This window comes from Alligator mississippiensis, chromosome 1, assembly GCF_030867095.1.
Source record: "Alligator mississippiensis isolate rAllMis1 chromosome 1, rAllMis1, whole genome shotgun sequence".
In the NCBI taxonomy this organism is placed as follows: domain Eukaryota; kingdom Metazoa; phylum Chordata; order Crocodylia; family Alligatoridae; genus Alligator; species Alligator mississippiensis.
This window is the reverse complement of record NC_081824.1, coordinates 82,773,483-82,795,539: the sequence shown is the minus strand read 5'-3', so window position 1 is coordinate 82,795,539 and position 22,057 is coordinate 82,773,483. Positions and strand designations below refer to the sequence as shown.

General features: G+C 41.1%; 1 protein-coding gene across 1 annotated transcript in view; it reads left to right on the top strand.

Moving 5' to 3' along the window:
* The window catches only part of GPR63 (G protein-coupled receptor 63), a 29,976-nt gene extending 14,047 nt beyond the window's left edge, over positions 1-15,929 (top strand). The window contains exons 2-3 of the mRNA XM_006270488.3: positions 6,764-6,876; positions 13,872-15,929. Coding sequence (XP_006270550.1) covers positions 14,005-15,264 — 1,260 coding nt within the window. The 5' untranslated portion in view covers positions 6,764-6,876; positions 13,872-14,004 and the 3' untranslated portion in view covers positions 15,265-15,929. The remainder of the gene's footprint in view (positions 1-6,763; positions 6,877-13,871) is intronic.
* The last annotated feature ends 6,128 nt before the right edge of the window (positions 15,930-22,057 follow it).

The window sequence follows — 22,057 nt, the reverse complement described above, 5'->3', positions numbered from 1 at the left end:
ACTACCTATTCAAAATGCCACTGTCAAGCCACTCTGTTTGATGTGTAGGATGAATGATTGAAGGTAGTGTTTTCATTACAGTGGTCTGTAAAGATACCATCCATGCTTTGTGCCCCATGTGCTAGGCACTGTTTGCCATGTGCGAAGGGACAGTTCCTGTTTGGCGGTGAAGTGTTGTATGTTTGGATGCAAACTTTGGGGAAGATCCAGGGAGGTGTGGTATAGTCGTACCTCCCTTCACCTGAGCTCTCCAGAAGACATGTTGGTGGCTTCAGCTCCCTGCGGTTGATGTTTGGGTCCCCTACAGAGTGGGGGCAGGAAGTGGGCTGACAACTTCAGGGAGGGGGAGGAGAAGGGTGGGGAGGAGGCATGATTGAAGCCTCTGGGCCAGCAGGGGACACTTGAAGGAGCCATGCAGGGGACTTGGTCAGAAAGTAGGGATCCACCTGTCAGTCCCTGGCTGACCTGGGGACAGGACAGAGTTCCAGGGCACTATTGCCCACTCCAGCCAGAGGTCCCTATTTTGTGGTCCCTGCCTTTTGCTGAACTGCCCTGCCCTGTCCCATGGTACACAATGGCTGGGTTGGAGATCAGGCTGATGGGAGGAAAGGAAGAGCAACCACAGGAGGTAATGGGAGGCAGAGTGGATTGGAGGATGCAAGTTTTGGGCACCTGGGCAAAGGGTTTCCAACTGCAGCCTGAGCAGCTCCATCTTGAGGCAGCCACAGCGTGAATCATGGGGAAGGGGTGCCAGGAGTGGGTGGGGGTGGGTGGGGGAATGGTTTGACAGCTACCCCCTGAGGTACAGCTGCATCTGCCACACCACCCCTTTTCAAAACGCTAGATCTACCGTTGTGCAAACTTTATCCTTGATCAGTAGTAACTGAAAATATTACTGACGGTGCAGTTCACACTGGTAGTGAAATGACCTTTGGATTTTGCCTTCAGAGTGAAATGATTTGGGTATTCTTCTTATAACTTCCTTGGTTGTCATCACTAATACTCAGTGGCTGAATTTAGGCCATGTTCCTGCAAGCTGCTGTATGTGAGCAGCTCATCGTGCAGCACAGAGTCCACTGATATATGCAGATACAGAGATCCACCCAGCATAGTATTATTGCATATACAAAGACGTAGACTGTTTTTTAATCCATAGCAATAGAATCTCATAGTTTGAAAGAGTTTCTTTATATATATAATGGATAGTACTTACTGGAAGTCATAGGAACAATAACAACAGTCAGCTCCCCAGCACCCCCCAAACCAGCTTCTTAACTGCATTCATTTTATGGATCAATTGTAAAATGGTACAGATTAATTTTCATTTCTTCTTAAACTTCTTTTATCTACCTGCTTGGCTGGTATGGGGTTTTTTCAGGTTTAAATTATTCCTAAATCGCAATGATGTTCTAGATTTTTTTTAATTGACTAAACATACTACCAGTCTCACACACAGTATCTTCTAGCACAAAAGGTGTGAGAAGGAATAAAAGTTATTTTGGAAAATATGCTTGCCTCATGGGAAGCTCTGACACTTAAAATTTGTATTTAGTCCTTCCCAGCTCCTGGCAGACTCTTGTGCCTGCTAACAAACCTGTTCACCTAGTTGATGTGCGGGCCGGGAGCAATCCGGGCCCTTTTGTGCACGCGGGCCGTGGCCAGCAGCCCGGGCACGTGGGGTCGGAGAAGACCGGGGGCGAGCTAGAATTAGTCACGGACGCGTAGTGGTTGATTTAAAGATTGTTTACTTACACCAAAGATGGTCGTGGTGTAGGCTGGACAGTTTTCCAGGTACAGCTCCGCTTAAATCCTCGTTAGAGGACTACGACAAGTTCGTTCTTTTCCCCCGGAGTTGTTGAAGCTCCGTGGGTTCGGTAGTTTCTCGTACAGGAAGGGATACGTCTAGGAATCTATCGGCGACAGGGAGAGGCCAGAGGCTGGTCAGGCCCCTGTTGCCTTTTAAGAAATGCGTTGGGTCCGTAAGGATCCGCAGCGCTTAGAGATCTTCACGCTCTCCCTCTCGAACTCCAATTTCTCTCTCTCCAACTTGGGCGGAAACCACCCAAGCTCTTTATACGGCTAGCAAGCCAATCGCTAGCCGTCACGTGTGCATATATTAGAATCGGCCAATAATGTGGCACGAATTCTCATACAAATGGCGGGAACTCCTTGCACCGTGCATTTTGCTTTAGATGCAAAAGAAATGCACCATGCAAAGAAAGCTTCAAATTGGCGGGAAATTCTCCGCTGCACCGGGGTTCTCTTCTGCAGCAGAAAACTCCACCGTGCAAAGAAGCTGCAATTTAGCGGGAAAAATAATTGAGCAGTGCCGAAGCACACACAAACAAAAAATCACAACTTTGGGTTGTGACAGTTGACACTTTAGTGAGACTGAAAGGAAAGATCAAGAGTTTGATACTTATTAAACAGGATACAGATTTTGTAGCCAAAGCTTATAATAATCTTATTTCTGCATTTTGTCTCTCTTTTGTGTTTATGTTTCCCTTTTACCTGTTCATTGTAATAAGCAAGTTTTTCAATTTTATTCTGTTAGCAAAATAACTTGTATTATTAATGACTTCTGGCCACTTGTTCTAAAAACTGTGAAGGAGTTCTTGTGAAATGTGTCAAACCTTTCCTAGCCTTTTACAAGCTGTGGAGACGTGTGTGTGTATATATATTCCAAAGCAATTCACTTGTCTTTTTCACAAAGTTTTTCTTGTGGCTTGATTTTGTACATAAAAATAATATTTATAAATAACCATCATCTCTGGGATTTGCTAGAGATTATTTAAATAGCTGAACTGTATCAAACCCTGCAATCCCAGGAACTGGCACAAGGAGCTGGCAAGGGAAGTTCAAACTTTTATGTAGGGGTTGCTGAGGATTAGGGTCAAAACCAATGAGCTAAGGGGAGGGGGACAGACACAGGTAAATAAAAAGTAACATTAAGGTATATACACTTAGGATCAGGGTAACAAGAGGTGAACAGTGACACTGGTGAAATCCTCCAAGAACAGGTAACTGGTAGAAAACACTAACACCATGATAGTATACACTTGAGAGCCTTGAACCCTCCGACAACGCCAGAGGGCTCCAAACCAGTCTCTGGTCCCTTAACACAGGGGTTGTCCACCAGGGATACGTGAGAAGGCCTCAGGGTATGTGGCAGCGGTGTGGAGAAGCGAGGGCACTTACCGTTTTGCCTCTGCCACTTCTGGTTTTGCTGCTGTGCACGGGACACCCCTTGCCCCCTCCCCCCGGCTCCTTGATCAGCTGCCAGGGGACCCCTCCCCCCACTCATCGATCTGCCGGGGACTTCCTGCTTCTTGACCAACCACTGAGGGTACACCAGCCAAAAAAGGTTGGAAACCCCTGCCTTAACACACTTAATTGCAATCAATGTTCTGAATTCACCAATCACAGTCAGGCCTCACAGTCATATCAGTTCCATTTTCCCCAAATCTCTGTGGTTAGTTACTGAAGTGGGTCAATATTTCATTGATTATTGGTCTGTGGTGGTAAGTACAGCATAGCAAGATATGAAATGGGCATGAGTATATCTGTAGTTTCCATGCTTTTTCCTGTCAGTTTTCAGTTATGTTTAGCAAGGTTTTTGATATGGTCTCCAACAGCATCCTTGTAAGCAAGCTAAGGAAGTATGCGTTGGATGAATGGACTGTAAGGTGGATTGAAACTGGTTGGATAGTTGGGCTCAAAGGGTAGCGATCAATGACTCCATGTCTAGCTGGCAACTGGTATTAATTGGCGTGCCCAACGAGTTGGTCCTAGAGCTGTTTTTGTTCAGTATCTTCATTAACAACGTGGAAGCTGGGATGGAGTGCACCCTAAGCAAATTCACATTTGACACCAAGCTGGGGGGAATAGTAGATATGCTGGAGACTAGGGCTAGGATTCAGAGTAGACACATTAGAGGATTGGACCAAAAAAAAATCTCATGTGGTTCAAAAAGGACAAGTACAAATTCCTGTACTTAGGACAGAAGAATCCCATGCACCAGTACAGGCTTAGGACCAACTGGCTAAGCAGCAGCTCTGCATAAAAGGACCTGTGGGTTACAGTGGACAATAAGATGGATATGACTCAACAGTACACCCTTGTTGCCAAGAAGGCTAACAGCATGCTAAGCTATATTAGTGTGAGCTTTGCCAGAAGATCAAGGGAAGTAATTACAGGCAGTCTTTGACTTAAGACGTTTCAAGTTACAAAGAATGGCACTTACAACATTTATAAATTGACACCCTGTTTCAACTTTCTGATGTCAGTTTCGACTTTACAACAGTTGATCCGACGCCGTGCCAGTGAACGAGTTTGCTGCGTTGCCCATCTCCTTGAAAAACATCTGAACAAACTTTCTTGGACACTTTCTTTAAGAAAGCATACAAGACTCCAGAAAAACCTGCAACCAAGACTCCTGAGAAGACTCCAAGCAAGAGCCCTTCAAAAAGTCCAGCAAAGTCACCTCTAAGAAGTCCTTCCAAATCAATATGATTGCCATTTACAATATACATACATTAATGTAGCTATATTACTCATCTATAATTGAGTACAAAAAATTAAACAGCTATTAAATACCTGAAGGGGGTTCCAAAGAGGATGTACCTAGACTATTTTCAGTGGTGGTAGATGATAGAACAAGAAGGAGTGGTCTTAAGTTGTAACAAGGGAAGTTTAGGTTCAATGTTAGGAAAGAAACTTTCCCCGTAGGAGAGTAGTGAAGCACTAGAACAGGTTACCTAGAGAGATGGTGGAATCTCCATCCTTGGAGATTAAGGGCTAGCTCAACAAAGCCCTGTCTGGAATGATCTAGTTGGGGGTGGTCCTGCTTTGAGCAGATGGTTGGACTAGATGGCCTCCTGAGGTTCCTTCCAACCCCAGTTTTCTATGCCCAGTTCCCATGCCTCTGACTTACTCCCAACAATAAATCCTATTGATATATGGAAATGTCATTTACCCTTTCCTGTGAATTGCCATGGCAGGCTGTGTGTTTAGTTGTTTCTTTCCATTGTTCTCAGAAGGTTTTGGATTATGCTCTTTAAAATTAGAACATGCCAAAAAATCTCTTTGCATTAAATGCAGTTAAATCAGGTGTTGCAGCTCTGAGGTACCTGAACAATCAAGTATAACTGAGACTGTGCGTGAGACTCCTAAAATCCATGTGTGGTTCATACAGAGATAGCTGCCTCAGGATGGGAGCCAGAAGTTTGGCATGCTTAGCAGGGAATTGTGTGACGATAGCAGGCTCAGCCTGAAGCAGCTTAGGGGTAGCCAGTTGGAAACACTGACAGCAGAGTCCCATTTTAAATACTGCCCCGGGGGGTTTCGGGTATCTCTGATCAGTGAGGATCCAAAGCTGGCAAACCTCTTGAGGTCAGCACCAGTGCCCTCTCTTTCAAAGACCATAGCAGAACTCATGCTTTTTTAATAGTGGTGCAAGTGCTGCCACTATTTGCGTATAGTGGTAATGTGGTTAAAGGAAGTAGAAGATGTGGGTCCAATCCCTTCCTCTGAGGTGTCAGGCATCAGTGTCACCACCATGCAGAAAGGTGCTTTAACAACCATTCTGTAAAATGTTCTGGATGTGGTAACTCTCTACTCCTCCTGTTGAAGCTTTGCTATTAAGCCAAAAAAAAAAAAAGATTCCCGTGGCCAGAGGATGAGAGAGGACAAAACTTTAGAGCTTAACACTCGTAGCACTGCTTGCTTGGGAGTACTCCTGGGCAAGTGCTCTAAGTGCTACCCTATTTCACATATGTGGTCTTGCACTTAGTCTGTATTTGTGCATGCAATTATTCCATCCTAGGGAATGTCTGGCTAGACTGCAGTACTACAAAAAATAACCTGGAGGTCATGGTAGACCAGGTGTAGCCAGCCTGTGACATGCCACAGGCAGCATGAGCAGGGCAGCCTCTGGGTGTGGCTGGTGACAGACTGGGGAAAGAAAAGGCAGCATAGTGGCAGATAGGTTGGGGAGCAGAAAGCAGCATCTGATTGAGCAGGGTAAGGGGATTAGAGTGGCACGTGAAGATAGTGTGGAGCTAATTTGTGGCATACTTCCCAAAAAGATTGCCCCCTTACTGCAGTACACCATAAGCTGAATATGAACTACCAGGGTGTTCTTGTTGCGGGGGAAGAAAAAAAAAAAAAAGCCCAAAGCTACTGGGTTATATTAACAAGAGTGCCATTTGCAGGTCAAGGGAAGTGATCCCTCCACTCTATTCAGCATTGGTGAGGGCTTATGTGGAGTACTGTGTCCAGTTTTGGGCCTTGCACTTTGAGAGAGATGTGGACAAATTAGCAAGAGTATAGAGGAGAGCAATAAAAATGATAATAGGTCTAGGACACGTGACTAATGAGGGCAGACTGAAGACTGGAATTATTTAGTTTGAAGAGAAGACTGAGGGGGGATTTGAAAACAGTATCCAAATATCTGAAGGGCAGTTATAGAGAGGATGGAGACTGTGGCTATAGGGAGTAGGGCTTGAAGCAATGCTCTCAAATTGGAGCAGGGGAAATTTAGATTAGATATTAGGAAGAACTTTCTGATTATGAGGGGAGTTAAACATTGGACCGGGCTACTCAGGATGGCTGTGAAATCTCCACCCTTATAACTTTTAAGAGCGGTTACAACAAACTCTCAACTTGGATTCAGGCAGCGGTGTTTAGTTAGCCATGTGCTTTCTCCCCTCGCTCTATCGTCTATTTGGATGTGTTATTGATTTATGTATTTATTTGTTAACAGGCTGCTTGGAAAGGGCACCCTTTGCTGATCATCACATCATGCAACCTCAGAGTACCACAAGATGACTTTTTCAGGCTATTCCTAATTCTGTTCATGGGACCCTGCCTGGATAGGTGAGTTTGGGATTTCTGCCAGGAAAGGGTGTATGTTCATGGCACTTAAAGATTTAATTTATATGCATAATATTAATGTAATGGAACTCTGAGAACAATATTGTAAATGGAGCTTCCACAGGAATGGAAATCATATAGTGTAGCACTGACAGCCCAGATATTAAAAAAAACCAAACCTTTGCACTTCTATAGAACCTTCCATTTCATCAGTGTGAGTATTTCAAGTACTAGTCCTTGTAACATCTTTGAGGAGCAGGTGAATACTAATGGGAGAATTGAGGCGGTACTGGGAATAAACTCAGACCTCCCTTTGCTTTTTCCCAGATTCTGAAGACTTAACTAGAATATGCCTTTTCCCAACAGTGAAGTAAATACTATTTTTGTTTACACCTTGTCTCTATTCATGATTTATAAGAGAAATAATTGCTTCCATGAAATTTGGGCAGCTAATTACCAACTGAATTAAAGTAAAAAAGCAAGCTCCTTAATTTCATTAATACCACTGATTGCTACGTCAAAAGATGGCTATTGCTTTTGTATTTTTCACTTAACTGCAACAAAATATACTTTTAAAGAAGAAGAAAGGAAAATCTCTCATTTTAAAGTGGTGCTTTCAATGAATAACTTTGCTGGTGATCTTATGTACACAGTCTAGGTGATTATTTACAGATGGAAATGATGCAGCTCCCTGGGGAGAGTCATTTAGGTGAGCGTGTGAATTGTCCCTGCTCATTCCTTTTGCCTCACTCCTTTCTTTTGTTGGATCAGACTGCATTTCATTCCCTGTACTGCCTAAGGCACCAAAGAAAACCCTTTCCCTTTTATATAGGAGAAGACTGTCGGGTTCCCACATATAAGGGTGTAGTTGAAGAAAGAGCATATTGTGTGTAATGTTTTGTAATATTTTGCCATTTTATTTATTAATTAGGTTTATTTCCTACCCTGTCTAAAAAACTCAGAGCAGCTTACAATGAGCAAATGACCCACAGACAAGATTCTTCAAATAACATCCCAAAACCCAGGCAGACAAGGATTTTTCGGGTAGGTGTGATATATTTTATTAGACCAATTGAATTGTTGGAAAAATTGTTCTTTGCAAGCTTTCGGGCACAAGTACCCTTCTTCAGCCTCTCTCTCTCTCTGCCTGAAAAAGGGTGTTTGTGCTCTAAAACTTGCAAAGAACAATTTTTTCACTATACAGTTGGTCCTATAAAAGATATCACATCTACCCAAAGAACCCTGTCTGCCTATGTCCTTAGACCGACACAGATACAACCAGCTATCCTATCCCAGAACCCAAGAATTCCAACTTCTTTCCCCTCCCCTCAACCACTGCTGCCTTGTCCAGTTCCTGTGGAAGCAAACCTTTCCACCAGTCCCAACCGTGCCCCCCAACTGCCACTCACATCATGTTACAAGAAACCCTTCCCCAAACCCCTACCCACTTGTTCGCACCACCCCACCCCAACCCCAGGGGACATCACCCATCCTCCCTTAATGTCCTCTCTAAGCCCTCACCCCCTCTTTTACAGAGGAGCTGTGGTTGTCACCTCTCCTCTGCACAGAGCACAACTAACTGCTTCCCCCTTACCTCAACAAACACAACACAAATACCAGAGAACCCTTAACACACAAGTAAAAGGAAAAGGCAGACACTCTTGTCATAGCCAAGAGCAATGCCAGTGGGTACCCTTAAGCACCAACTTCTGGTGTTACCCACCCAGGGAGGCCTACTGGCTTGTAGTCTTACTTGTTGGTTGAATACTTTATTTGCACAAAATGTTTTTGTTACTTCAATTATTTATGTAAGCCAGTATGTACTTAGTAACTGTTCAGCCAAATGTTTATAGATCATCTTTAATAAATCCAAAAGTAAATTAAAATAAGATGTTCACAATAACTTTAAAATATCCCAGTGCTTCACAATTTTGAACTCTTAAAGGTCTTCATTAAAGGTCTTATTTATTAAAGGACTTTAATAAGTCTTAAAGGTCTTTATTTTTTTCTGTGTTCAAGACACCTGTCATCTTTTAGCTTTTGAAGAAAATGACAGTTGGATGGCTAAAACCTGGTGCAGGGATCTTGGTAAAATTGGATAGGGGAAAATTAATACAGTAGTTAAATGCAATGACTCACTGAAGTAGCAGCCAAATATACACTAGCTTTGCATAAAACATATGGTATCTCTAATTCTGCATCTATAAGAAAAATGAAAAAGCCCTCCCCCATTTGACTGTGTGGGAGGTCCTGGTTTTGTTGGCTTTCTGCCTGAGACATAATCTTTGTCTTTCCTTCTGGTTGGTCATGGTTTCTGAATTCTAATGGAAATATTATCTTCCAAAGCTGCTAAATATAGACATCAGAAATTTAGCAATAATTATATTTGGTGCATGAAATTTGTGTGATATTTAGCTGTAAGTTTATACTGCATCAAAACAATTGGGTCTATTATGTTCTATAGGAAAAAAAGTTGCTTTTGAAGGAGAGAGCTGTTTGAGAGGAAGTGTAAATACCCAATTTTTTTTTTTTTCCTTTTCAATATAGAAAGTAATTTGAATGGTTGCTTTTTTGCATGTGAAAAAAATAGGAGTACATATTCCAAAAGTGGGTTTATCATGACAAAAATGTATCAGCATCATATTTATCTACTTTGGCTAGGAAATAACTTGCCTACTTGAATTATTATTAATATATGGGTTTTTTTAAGTGCAACATAATTACTGTTCTCCATTGACCCTGTTCTAGTCTGAAATTGTAGTATTTCTCCTTACCTGCTAGCAACTTCAGATTGAAACAAAACTGTTCTGAACACCTTTTTAGCCCCTTTTGATTCACATTTTTGGCAGGGAGGGTGAAAGGGGGGAGGAGGCATGGAGTGAGTGATTATTATGTATTTGGTAGTTGGAGGTTAGAACAGGCTGAACACATTTTTGATGCAGTGTGGCCCCTATTTAAAAAAAATCCTGATAACTCAGGCTTTGTGAAAAGAAATTAATGGAGTTAGATATGGTAGACTTAACTACTTTCTTTACTTGTAATCAGAGCAAAGGAATAGATTTGATGAGCTTGAGAGTCTACAACATTTGGTGCTACTACTGGTGCCTAGTCCCAGAGCAGAATGCAGAAGTGCCTCAGTTCTTTCTACCAGGGTTAGCAACCTTGGAAGCTGCAAGCTTTCAACCCAGCTAGTGCAGTGCCATGGGCTGCCATTCCCTGCCAGCCACTCTAGGGATGCTGAGCAGAAGCTGCTGAGAGGGAGAGCAGCCCTCCATGCCAGTGTGGGGAGCTGTTTGTATTATTGCACTATTAGCAAAACCTGGACTGGATCAAACGGCTGTGGATTGGCATTCCTTTAGTAAAATGCAGACTGGACCCAATCCCTTTGTGCGCTGGATCTGGCCCTTGGGCCATAGGTTGCCTAACCTGCTCTATGCAGAGCACATGGTGTAAGACATCTTAGATGGGTAATCCAAAACACCCACCTGATGACTGGGGAGCCAGCCAATAGAAATGCCTAGTCTAAGGATGTCTCTAAACCTCCATCTTCCTCAGGAACTTGGGTGTCTGGTGTAGCTATCTTTATCAACTTGGGATTCAGAGCCCACAGTCCTCTCCTGTTTTCTAAAAGAACTAAGCAAGTCTCACTTTTTGCAACACGCACATTTTTATATTAAGTAGTAATGCTTAGAGTGGTGGAGACCTGAGACTTTGGACCTTCCTTAGCCAGAGGGGTTCACAAACAAACCCTCATTCCCTAGGAGAGTCCCCTAGCCATGAGACTGTATACTTTGTTGGATGGGGGCACTTTCGCCCTAGCCTACAGAAGTTGTACCACAGGGCCAAGAAGAACGAAAGTTTATGGGACAAGGGAGTGAGCACAAAACGAAGCATCATTCTATAGCCTAGTGAGTAGTATATTCAGCTTGAAAATGGGAGTCCTAGGTTCTGGTCCTTAGTCCAGCAACTGTCTGGGTATTCTGTATTTAAACAGTCATTGGATTAAAGAATTCTGGGAACAGAGACCAGTCAGTTTTTTGTGATCAGATCCAAACGTGAGAAGCTCAACTCTTCTTTGTTTCCTGCTTTTCCTCAGTGGCCTGAAAAATCATCTGTAGCCTATCTGCATGCTTACATGATTTATTCCTATCTATGGATCTGGTATCTTTATCATTTTGAACTGCTAGATCGCTATATGGGAACTACCATAAAAAAGCTTATTTTGAGCTCAGCTGGAGAGACTGTCCTCTGCAACGGAAAGGGTTGAGGAGATCATGACATTTTCAAAGGGATTAAATGTTATAATTAATTCTACCAATTAATATTATCCTCTCTGAATATGCAGAAAAAAACAGGGAGCGTGGGCTTTCAGAGTTGGTAGAATGTATGCAAAATAAACATTCTAGCCTTTACTCCTCCCCTCCCCTCGCCTCCCCACGTTTATTTTATATATAAAGATATATTTAAAACAGAATTCCTTATTTCGAAATAAGAACACCTAATAGTGATTTTTCTCCTTAGGATTTTATGAAATATCTGTCACCCCATAGTTTCTGGGCATCTAAGTGTGAGGTTGCACATTCCAATTAGCACATGCTAAGAAGGATTTTGAGGCCCATGCATGCAAAATCCTTTTTCATCTTTCCTGCATATACTGGAACTAATTCCTTTGTGCAGTTGGTTACAGAGAGTCTTCTGCAAAAGTGTTTACTTTCAATTCCTAAATGGGAATTTTATTTCAGCAAGCTCTGAGGCATGCTGTCATCATGGGTCTGCGGTTTGTGCCTTAGCTTGTTATTAACATCAGTTCTTCCTGCAGAGGTGCTAACATAAAATAAAAATCAAGAATGAAGTAACTAAGTCAGTCTGTCATTTTTACAGGAATATTAGTATACGTAGCCTAGACTGGCTTAGTCTGCTCTCACTAAGCTAAAAGCCAGAATCTGAAATACAAAGGCCCCAGAGGATTAATGATTAATCCTCTCTCTTCAAGTAGTATGACATAAAACATTGCATTATTAAATCAATAGATTGTTACATTTCTACATTTCTAGGAATGGATTTCTGCAGCAGAGGCAGGGTGTACAAGCACTGTAATTGACCAGGTCAGGAAGAGGTACTAGTCTATTTATTGTCTCTCTAAGACACAAAGGGTAACAATTGTCTTGTCTTGCATTATCTGACATTAGCGCCATTTTTAGAGAGGAGGACATTCCTGGCCTGGGACATCTGAAATGGAGGAAGAAATCTTTAAGATGAGAATGTTCTACTGAAGTGGAGCTCAACCTTTTAGAGTGACCAGCTGGGTGCTTTCTACTCAGCCACACCACAGACCATTGCTCCCCTCTCTATGTGGGGGAGGAGCAGGAGAGAAGGTGAATGCCAATGTCAGAGGGGGAGGGAAGGGAGAGAGAAAGAGAAAGAGCAAGGCAAGGAGTACGGCAAAGGGGATCAGCAGCCAGCTGCAGGACAAGGAAGGGAATACATAAGGCCAAGCTGCTTGCCCTGATGCCTTTGTGCCTACTGGATGGTTTGTGGCTCTGCAGCATAGAGGTCCTAGGTAGGATTCAGAGCAGACTTGAGTTTGGAACACTGGGAGAAGCAGTCTCTTTTTTTTTATGATTAAGTCTAGTCCTGGAAAGGTATCCAGTCTAGAGGCCATGAGCTTTGAGTCCCAGAAAAGGAGTTCTTGACCATACACTGGCCTCATGGTGTATGTTTTAAGGCAGATAAGATAATCTACTACTTTCACTTCCTCAGTGCATCCTGATCCCAAAATAGATCTGAAGCAGACGCTTCTGTCGCTGGGCATGGTAATCCATCCTCATTCAGACATGAAATGCCATTCATCTGCATCTCACATGGATGCCAAAATACATCAAAATGTTCAAGTTAATAACCCCAAATTGGTGGTAGGGGTTAAAAATACAGGTGTTTCAGAGAATTAATATCATAATATTGGGATGTTTTAATAAAACAGAAAGGTAATATACTTAAAATTTTAAAAAAAGAAATACTCAACATAATACCAATAATACAAGAGCTCATTAGAATTGTTATGGGCAATGGGTATGTTATATTGGATCCAGAAGCATTTTACAAGGGTCCGATGCCATGTATTTCTAGGTATAAGGCAATAACTAACTAACATAAATTCAGGAGAGATGTCATGTACGATTCTTAACACCATAGCAGGGTTTCATGCATCATCTTATATGAGATGTTTGATGCTCTCTATTGTTGAGGTCAGAACACAGAATTAGATGACCTCTGCATATAATTTCCTCAGAAAGCTGGGGAAATTTTTAAAGAGTGCATCTGGTTTCAATTCAAGTCACTTGGAAATATTGTAACAACAATCTTCAGCACTTAATCATTAAAAACATGATAGTGGTTTAAAAACCATGAGACTATAACACTGATAATGTTTTGCATTCTCCTGTGCCTTTATATATTTGAGCTTTTAGGTTTTATGTTTTCAAGTTCTGTTTTTTTCCCTGCGAACATGACGGCTAGAAATTAATTTTTATTCAAATGAAAATTGAGGTTCTTGCACAAGATCATAACTGCAGGAGCTGGAGCTTTTGAAAGAAGGTAAAATGCTGTCAGACACCTTGAAAACTATAGGGGTCTTCAACTTTTTAATATGCTTTAGCTAGGCTAAAAACAAAAAAACAAAGAAACGGTAACCTCATGATTAAACCACCCCCTGTGTGACAAGGAGGAACATTTATTAAAAGAGGTTGTTTGTTATAATGAAGTTAGTTAATTTGCGGCATCACAGTAATGACAAAATGGCTCCTCCTGTTTGAATTGTTAAAAAAGGGGTTTGTTATGATGAGGTTGTACTTTTACACTGACATCAAATATTAGCCAAGAAGCAGAAAAGAGACTTTTAGTCAGAACTTGAGAGTATTCTTTATCAGCACACAACTTAGTAATGTATCTTAAGTTCTCTTCTGTGACTTTTCTTCTTTATTTTTTGTTTTGTTTTCCAGACATGGAAGTTGGAGCTCTGCTGTTAATGGGTATCTGATCCCAATTTGGTCAATGGCCAAGGAACATGATACTGCCCTTACAGGTTGAAATGCCTTGAAGACTTTTGGCTCTGCATACATTCATCCTGAAGCAATGGTTTTCTCTGTATTGTTGACATCTGCCCATTCTGGGACATCAAATGCTACTTTTATTGTCTATGAAAATGTCTATACGAATTTTACTACTCCCCAATTTCAGATTCGTAGTGGCACAACACAGCCATTGAAATACAGTCCAGGTGCCATGGTCACCCCTGAGTTAAGTACTTTCCTAGTGAACACTACAGCTATCCTGCCATCACAAGAAGTTTTCAAGCGCTTGAGTCTGCCACTCCAGATCATTCTTTCTGCTGCTATGATATTTATACTATTGGTTTCTTTTTTAGGAAACTTTGTCGTCTGCCTCATGGTCTACCAGAAGGCTGCCATGCGATCTGCAATTAACATTCTCTTAGCAAGCCTGGCTTTTGCAGATATGTTGCTTGCAGTGCTGAACATGCCTTTTGCTCTGATAACCATCATTACTACTCGGTGGATTTTTGGGGATATCTTCTGTAGAGTCTCTGCTATGTTTTTCTGGCTGTTTGTTATAGAAGGGGTAGCCATCCTACTCATTATTAGCATTGATAGATTCCTCATTATTGTCCAGAGGCAAGATAAACTGAACCCTTACCGTGCTAAATTTCTTATAGTTATATCATGGGCTACATCCTTTATTGTGGCTTTTCCACTATCTGTTGGGACCCCTAATCTGCAGATACCCTCTAGAGCCCCTCAGTGTGTTTTTGGCTATTCCACAAGCCCTGGCTACCAGGCTTATGTGGTTATAATATTGCTTATTTCTTTCTTTATTCCATTCATGGTGATGCTGTACTCTTTTATGGGCATACTCAACACTGTACGCCACAATGCAGTTCGTATCCATAGCCATCCTGACAGCATATGCCTCAGCCAGGCCAGCAAACTTGGTCTCATGAGTCTTCAGAGACCTTTTCAAATGAACATTGATATGAGCTTTAAAACTCGTGCCTTCACAACCATATTGATCTTGTTCATTGTCTTCATAATCTGTTGGGCACCATTCACCACCTACAGCCTTATTGCAACATTCAATGGCCACTTTTACCACAAGCACAACTTTTTTGAGATAAGCACTTGGCTCCTTTGGCTCTGCTACCTCAAGTCTGCACTGAATCCGCTGATTTACTACTGGAGGATTAAGAAATTCCACGATGCATGCTTAGACTTAGTGCCCAAGTACTTCAAGTTTTTGCCACAGCTACCTGGTCATACAAGGAGACGCATTCGGCCTAGTGCCGTCTATGTGTGTGGGGAGCACCGGTCAGCCGTGTAATACTGCAGCTAATAGACATGATGGTTATTTTCTGGGATTATTTGAATATATGTGGTGTTTGTTTATAAAATATGGCTCCTTCAACTGCCATATCGCTGACTTAAGTTTTTCATTACTTTGTGCAATTTGGAGGAAAAAAGTGATTGATTATAGTTGGTTTACTACCAGAATATAATGTAAACAGAATTACAGATGTTACCTCTAGGATTCAGTTGAAATCCATTCTTTTTTAAAAAAATTACATTTGTAATACTTGTCAGGTTTATGCTTACTAAGCCTGCAATTGCATTTAATTGTAGGGTTTTTTATGCTGCTAAGGTACAGTATATTAAGATGGTGTAATTTTTCTGAATATGTTGCTGCTTTCTGTCAAGATATTAGAGCCAAAAAGTTTCATTTAATTTTAACAAGTTAGGAGTTTTGGTGATGGCATTGGAAGCCTTTTTTCCCCCTTTTATTAATATTTCAGTTAATATTTTGTGCACTTTACAAACTTGATACAAAAATCTACTTTGAATATTTTGTTGCCAGTTGAGAGAGCTTTTTGGATATGGATTATTTGACATGTTATAGTGTTGCTTTAATGAAAGACCTGCTTAGCCCTAAGGAGGGCAATTACTGTTGGTGCACTTATAATTAAAACAACTGCTTTGCTGGGGGGGGGGGGGGGGGGTTCCTGAAAATTGACCAAATTATGACATTTACTCATAAATTTTAGATAACTGTGGGTAGAGCATGCGCACACAATTAAAAGGTAGATTATCGTGCCCCAAAGTTTATGCAATTTCTGGAAAGGGTGGGTCTGCATAAAAATGGGCATTTTTTATTACTGTATACATTTAAATATTTTTTTTCTGCTTACAAACCATCCAAAACTTAAGTGATCTATCCAAAAGTTAGTTGGAAATGATGGCTCTCATCCTGCCATTTACAATGTGTGGGCAGACAGCTGTTCTTAGGTAGAGCCCTAATGATATTGGTATGGCTACATATAGGTGAAATAGATGAAACTTTGTACCTAAGGTGAAACCTTGTGTTCTGAATGGTAGAATTGGGGCCCAGTAAGATGTGTCGAAAAATTGGAACAGCTGTTTTTGTTTGTTTGTTGTAAAGACCCCCTGAACCATGTTTTGGATGAGGCACTAATAAACCCCTTTACCTAAAGATTGGCCATAGACTTCCAAATCTTTAACAAACAAAATAAAATCTTTCAGTTAGAGTTTGATTTTGTTTCTTGTCATAATAATAAGTTGGGAATTAGTAATAGACAAGAGTTAGGCCATGGAACTTGAGAGGGGTTGAGTAAGTTAAATTTCTGACCTTTATCTGGTTTTTTTTGTTGTTGTTGCTTTTCTTTACCCTCTTCCACCACAGTGCCTGTTGTCTCACTGACTTGCTCTGGCATATTACTTGTAAGATAAAGTAGCTCACAGAGCTGAGACTTCTCTCCTGGGAATGCCAATTAGCACCAGGCACTGACATAGCCTTTCTTGGTATCCACCTTGAAAACATTCATTCTTATTTGAGAATAAGAAAAATGTTAGGTAGATTTCAAGCAATGACAGTAATCCATATATAAATTGAATAAGCTTCTACATGAGTGGTGGATAAAGTAAAGTATTAGGACTGTTAGCCACATGTAACCCCTTTGTGAGGCATCAGGGCATAGGCAAAGTATAGCGGGGAGCACAGGGTGGGGGCCTGTGCCTCCCTTGACAGGGTCCTCAGTGGCAGCAGCAGTGCCTGCGGGAGCTCACCAGCTTCTCTCCCGCCGGCAATGGTGGCGGCGGTGGCGCCTGCAGGGGCTCACCTGCAGGTGCCCCCCTGGACTCAGGAGGCACCAGTCACCAGTGCATCTGGGTGGTGCATAGGGGAAACCCAGGAGAACTTGTCTCTTCTAAGCATGGTCTCTTTGGGGTTGTATTTGAGCATGGGAAGAATTAATCTTCCTTTATCCATGAGGTTCCAAATCATGGCCACTCTTTTCCTTATCCCTTCTTGGTGTCTGGCTTTTCAGGTGGGGGCAGGAATGAACAGCTTCTGTACTCCTGAGACTGTAGAGGCTTTTCTGGGAGTTTCTGCATAAGGATTTGGGATTAAGAGTGTAAAGGATATGTCTTATTTTGTGTTACTACTTGTTATCTGAGCCCAGGTAAGCAGTATGTATTTAAGGTCTAGAGTGGCTTTTATGAAGCTAATTATTCAAGGGCTAAGATTACTCTAAATCTTATCTTGAAAACATTCATTCTTATTTGAGAATAAGAAAAATGTTAGGTAGATTTCAGGCAATGACAGAAATCCATATATAAATTGAATAAGCATATATATGAGCGGTGGATAAAGTAAAGTATTAGGACTGTTAGTCACCTTGTAACCCTTTTGTGAGGCATCAGGGCATAGGGGGAGCATGGGGGGGGGCACTCTTATAACTCAAAATATTAAAAAATATATTTTCTTATACTTTGGACATGTGAAAGTAAGAATTGTTGCCTTGATTGATTTTTTTTTCATACCATTTTTCCTTTTTGAGTTATTTACTCTTTTCTTCTTTGAAAACTACATAATTATATGTAATTAGAGTATACACTTTCTACCACTAGCAGAATAGAGGTCCCCCCCTCCCCCCCTGCGCGCCCCCCCCCCCCCCAAGATGTAAAACTGGCTTGAATGGCTATAAGAATTCAAGGTGAAGGGAGGTGGAAGAGCAATCCAGTGAGGTTTATGAAAGTATCCTTTGAGGAAGATGAGGAACATGATCTTTTGGGGATTTCCTAATCTCTGATCTGTGCTAGCTGTGAAGTAGAAATTGTATCTGTCAAAATATCTTGGGCTCAAATTGGAATGTGTTTTTAATTCCAATATTCAATCTATTAATGCACATGAAGAGAAGACTCTACTGCACAAAATTCAGAGGTGACTTACTTGTGGTATAACGTACACATTTAATAGTCTGAGGGTTGGGAGGTTGGCAGAAATAGTATCTATCTAAGAGGAGGAGGCAGAATATGGCATGTGTGGTTTGCTTGGTACTTAAATTATACCATTTGGCCTATTGTGTCTAATTTTGTTGTTTTAGAGCAGTGCCTTGTTAGTGGCGGTTTAATTCCTAGGGTCAAGTTGAAGATTAGTCAACTGTTTAATCTCACTGGCCATGAGTTCGCAAACACAAGCATGACTTTACTTACTTTTGTTAAGTTGTCCAACAGGGCCATTTTGCAAAACACTTCAGTAGAGTGGACCAATTAGGGATTTTTACAATTGATGTTTTATTTTTTTTTTATTTGACTAGGGAATTCAAGTAGTCTTCTTGCTTTCCAAATGTAATGCACATTACTGAAATGTGTGTTCCCTTTTTCTTTTATATTAAAAAAATCATTGGTATGGAAGATCGAAATGAATGTATTTTCAACTATTTTGCAGTTATAGTGGTGTTCAGTCAAAGCATGCTGCTTTCATAACTTTCATTTGTACAAATCTGTAGCTAAAATGGTTTTTGTACTTAATGGATATTGCATAGTCTTTGACAGTTTTTTTCCTACTTTTATGTAAAGATATTTATCCATATAGAGAAGAAAAATGTTGTCTCATCTCTTTCTGTTGATTTTTTCACTTGTATACTTTTTAATTTCATTTACTTGGGCTTATGCTTAAATAACTGCCAGATCTTAATGTTATTTTTAGGCTCTTTTGGGATGTATGTTTTTTTTTAATTCTCAAGTCATGCAACATCGCCCTCCTTGAAAGACATAATGAAAGACATTATTTTTATGGGAAAGAAAACTTTAGAGCACACAATTGTTGCAGCTGGAATGGTAAAGAATTTCTAACAAGTCCATTTTTCCAGGAGCCACTATTTTGCCATTTAATAACTTGTTTATTTAATTTTTTTGAACAGTAGTAATTTCACTATGTGGAGAAACCTTGAACTTATTGTTTTCAAAACAAACTGTTAAATAGAACTGTGTTGTATTTTCTGTACATATCCTACCCAGGAAAATAATTGAAAAACTAAAAAGGAAAATAAACATGAATATTTTCCAAATATAGAAGAAGTCTTTCATTAATAAATTATGTCCACATGTACATGAAGGCCCTTCAAAATATCTGTTGCTTTAAATATCTGAATTGTTTTTCTATTCAAACACTTTAAAATGTTCTTTATAATTCATATAACAAATACTGATATCTTTTTTCAGAAATGTAAATGAAAATATTGTATAGTATTCTTGTATGGTTTCTTGTATGGTAATTTTATAGCAAAATGATGGTCTGCCAAAACTGTGATAGAGATGCTGTTAGTGTATCAGAAAAAATGTCAGTGTTTCCACTGAAGAGAAGGCTGAAAGCCTTAAGAATATGAAACTTCCTTTTTATTCCATGTAAAGTAGGTATGTTGCCTTTTAGCTATGCTAAGTAATTAAAATCATATTATTGTGGAATAAATGGAACATATGCCACAGGCAGGGGTACAGTGTGGCATGAATAATTTCCACACAAGATAATGACCTTTATGATTCAGTTACTGCCTGTTTTTTTTAAGTGATGGATTATTCCCTTCAGTAGTAGAAATAAAAACAGCACTGAATTGGATGATGAGCATCTTGGGGTGTTACAAGAACTTTCAGTAAGTTCACAGTTCAAATGAACTTCTGCCGCTAATTTTAGAAAGTGACAGAGAATCAAGGTAGAAGTGCTGCTGGAAAGTAGCTGTCTGCTTGCTGGAGTGCTGCCTTGCCTGCACAAAAAGCCAACCCTAGGGGGATGCGGGGACTGGATCAAATCAGCCTGTGCGGGGCCCTCTTAACACTGTGTGGGGCTGTGGTACCCCCGCAAAGGGGTGGGAGGGGGTGTCTCCATGCTTCTTCTGTGGCATGGGGCTGAGCTGCCAGCTCCAGGTGGGCCCCATAGGAGGGGCCGCGGCTGCTTCACCTGGCTCCACAGGAACCCCCCCCCCCCACAAAAGCATGGGGCCTGGGGCAGTTGCCTCGAATCACTGTACCCTAGGGATGGCTCTGCCTATGCACTTCAACACTGTAAATGGTTCTACTGTTCTTGAGATGCTCCTCAATAACTTTAGCCACATGAGGAATGAAATCTGAATCTGAGAGACTTTGCCATTGAATTTAGTGAAACTAAGTTTCTTAAAATGTTCCACCAGATTTTGGTTTATTTTGGGTACTAACGATTGTGAGAGTGCTAGTTTGAACAGGGATCTACAGCCATTTTAAGGAGGAGGTTTGAACCAGTGTGAGAGCCATTAGGCTCATCTTGGTTTATGTGGCTATATATGATGTATGTGGATTGTACATTATGTTTACGTTGGTACACTGTAAATTAACAAACTATTTAAAATAAGCTTAACTGCCTTTGACTTCTACTGAACTACAGCATATACTTAAGGGCTTCTCCAGATCTGGTTCATACACTATACATTGTACAGTATTGGTCCCCTTTATAAATTTGCTGGGTAGAAAATATGTTGAAATAAAATATATTTCAAGAGAGCTGATAAAATTTCTGACATGATAACTTGATCATAGAACTAACTTCAGCTAGCTGTATAAAATGTTATACAAAAAATCTAGTAATGAAAAAACTGAAAAAATCTAGTAATCTTATTCATTTCAAAATAAAACAAGTTGGAATGCCCCTTCTTTAACTTGATGTTATTGTTAGAAACAAAGCAAGATGTTATTGGTAGAATCAAAATTGTGACAGCGTGGGGCCAGGGTTTCCATGGAGATCCACCCCAACAGCGCTGGCACGGCATGTGGCTGAGCAGGGAGGGGCAGCTGGAGTTGGGATCTTGCAGTGGTGACAGCATGGTCCAGAGCCAGGGCAGAGTTGCAGTCTGCTGCCTGCACACCCATTTCTGGGGCAGCGTGCAGGCAGCTGAGCCCCAGCTCTGGACCACACTATCACTACTGCAAGATCCCAGCCCTGGAGCAGCTCCCCGCCCAGCTGCGTGCCCTGCCAGCAGCACTGGGGCTGATCTCTGTGGAAACCCTGGGCCCATGCTGTCACAGCCCTTCCACTGTTGGGGTCTCTATGGAAGCTGGCTGCAGCAACACAGGCAGGGGCTGCTGGGAAATGGACCTGATCTGGCCCACAGGCCAGACTTTGTCCATCCCTGAGCTAGACTGTTCTCAGTGGTGGCAGATGATAGAACAAGGAGCAATGATCTTAAGTTGCTGCAAGGGAAGTTTAGGTTAGATGTGAGGAAAAAACCTTCTCATTAGGAGGGTAGTAAAGTACTAGAACAGTTCATGGAGCAAGGCTGTAGAATTTCTATCCTTGGAGGTTTTTAAGACCCAGGTAGATAAAGCCTTGGCTAGGATGGTCTAGTTGGGGATGGTCCTGCTTTGAGCAGGGGATGACCTCCTGAAGTCCTTCCCAATGCTAATTTTTTATGATTTTATTGAGATCCTTTACCTTCCTAGTAGTTTCTGAGTGTAGACAAACCTTTTGTGAGATATTTTTGGTTTCCCAGTTTCTGTGGATTACTACCAGAAAGATGGCAGAACTTGGATTTGTTTAAAAATCTCAGTACTTAATATTATTCATAAAATGTTGCTATATTTATTAGTAAAAGTTGTGATAGTTGAACCAGATAGGTATATAGAAACAATAGTCTTCAGAAATGGCAAATACTGCAGATAAGTGAGGCAATATATATAAATTCTAAGCAGAATGTGTTTCTGAGCAGAATGTGTTTGCCAGTTTCTAAATAAGTAGCTTATTAGTGTGTAGGTGAGGAACATAGCAACAAAGACACTCATACTTCTAGCTCTAA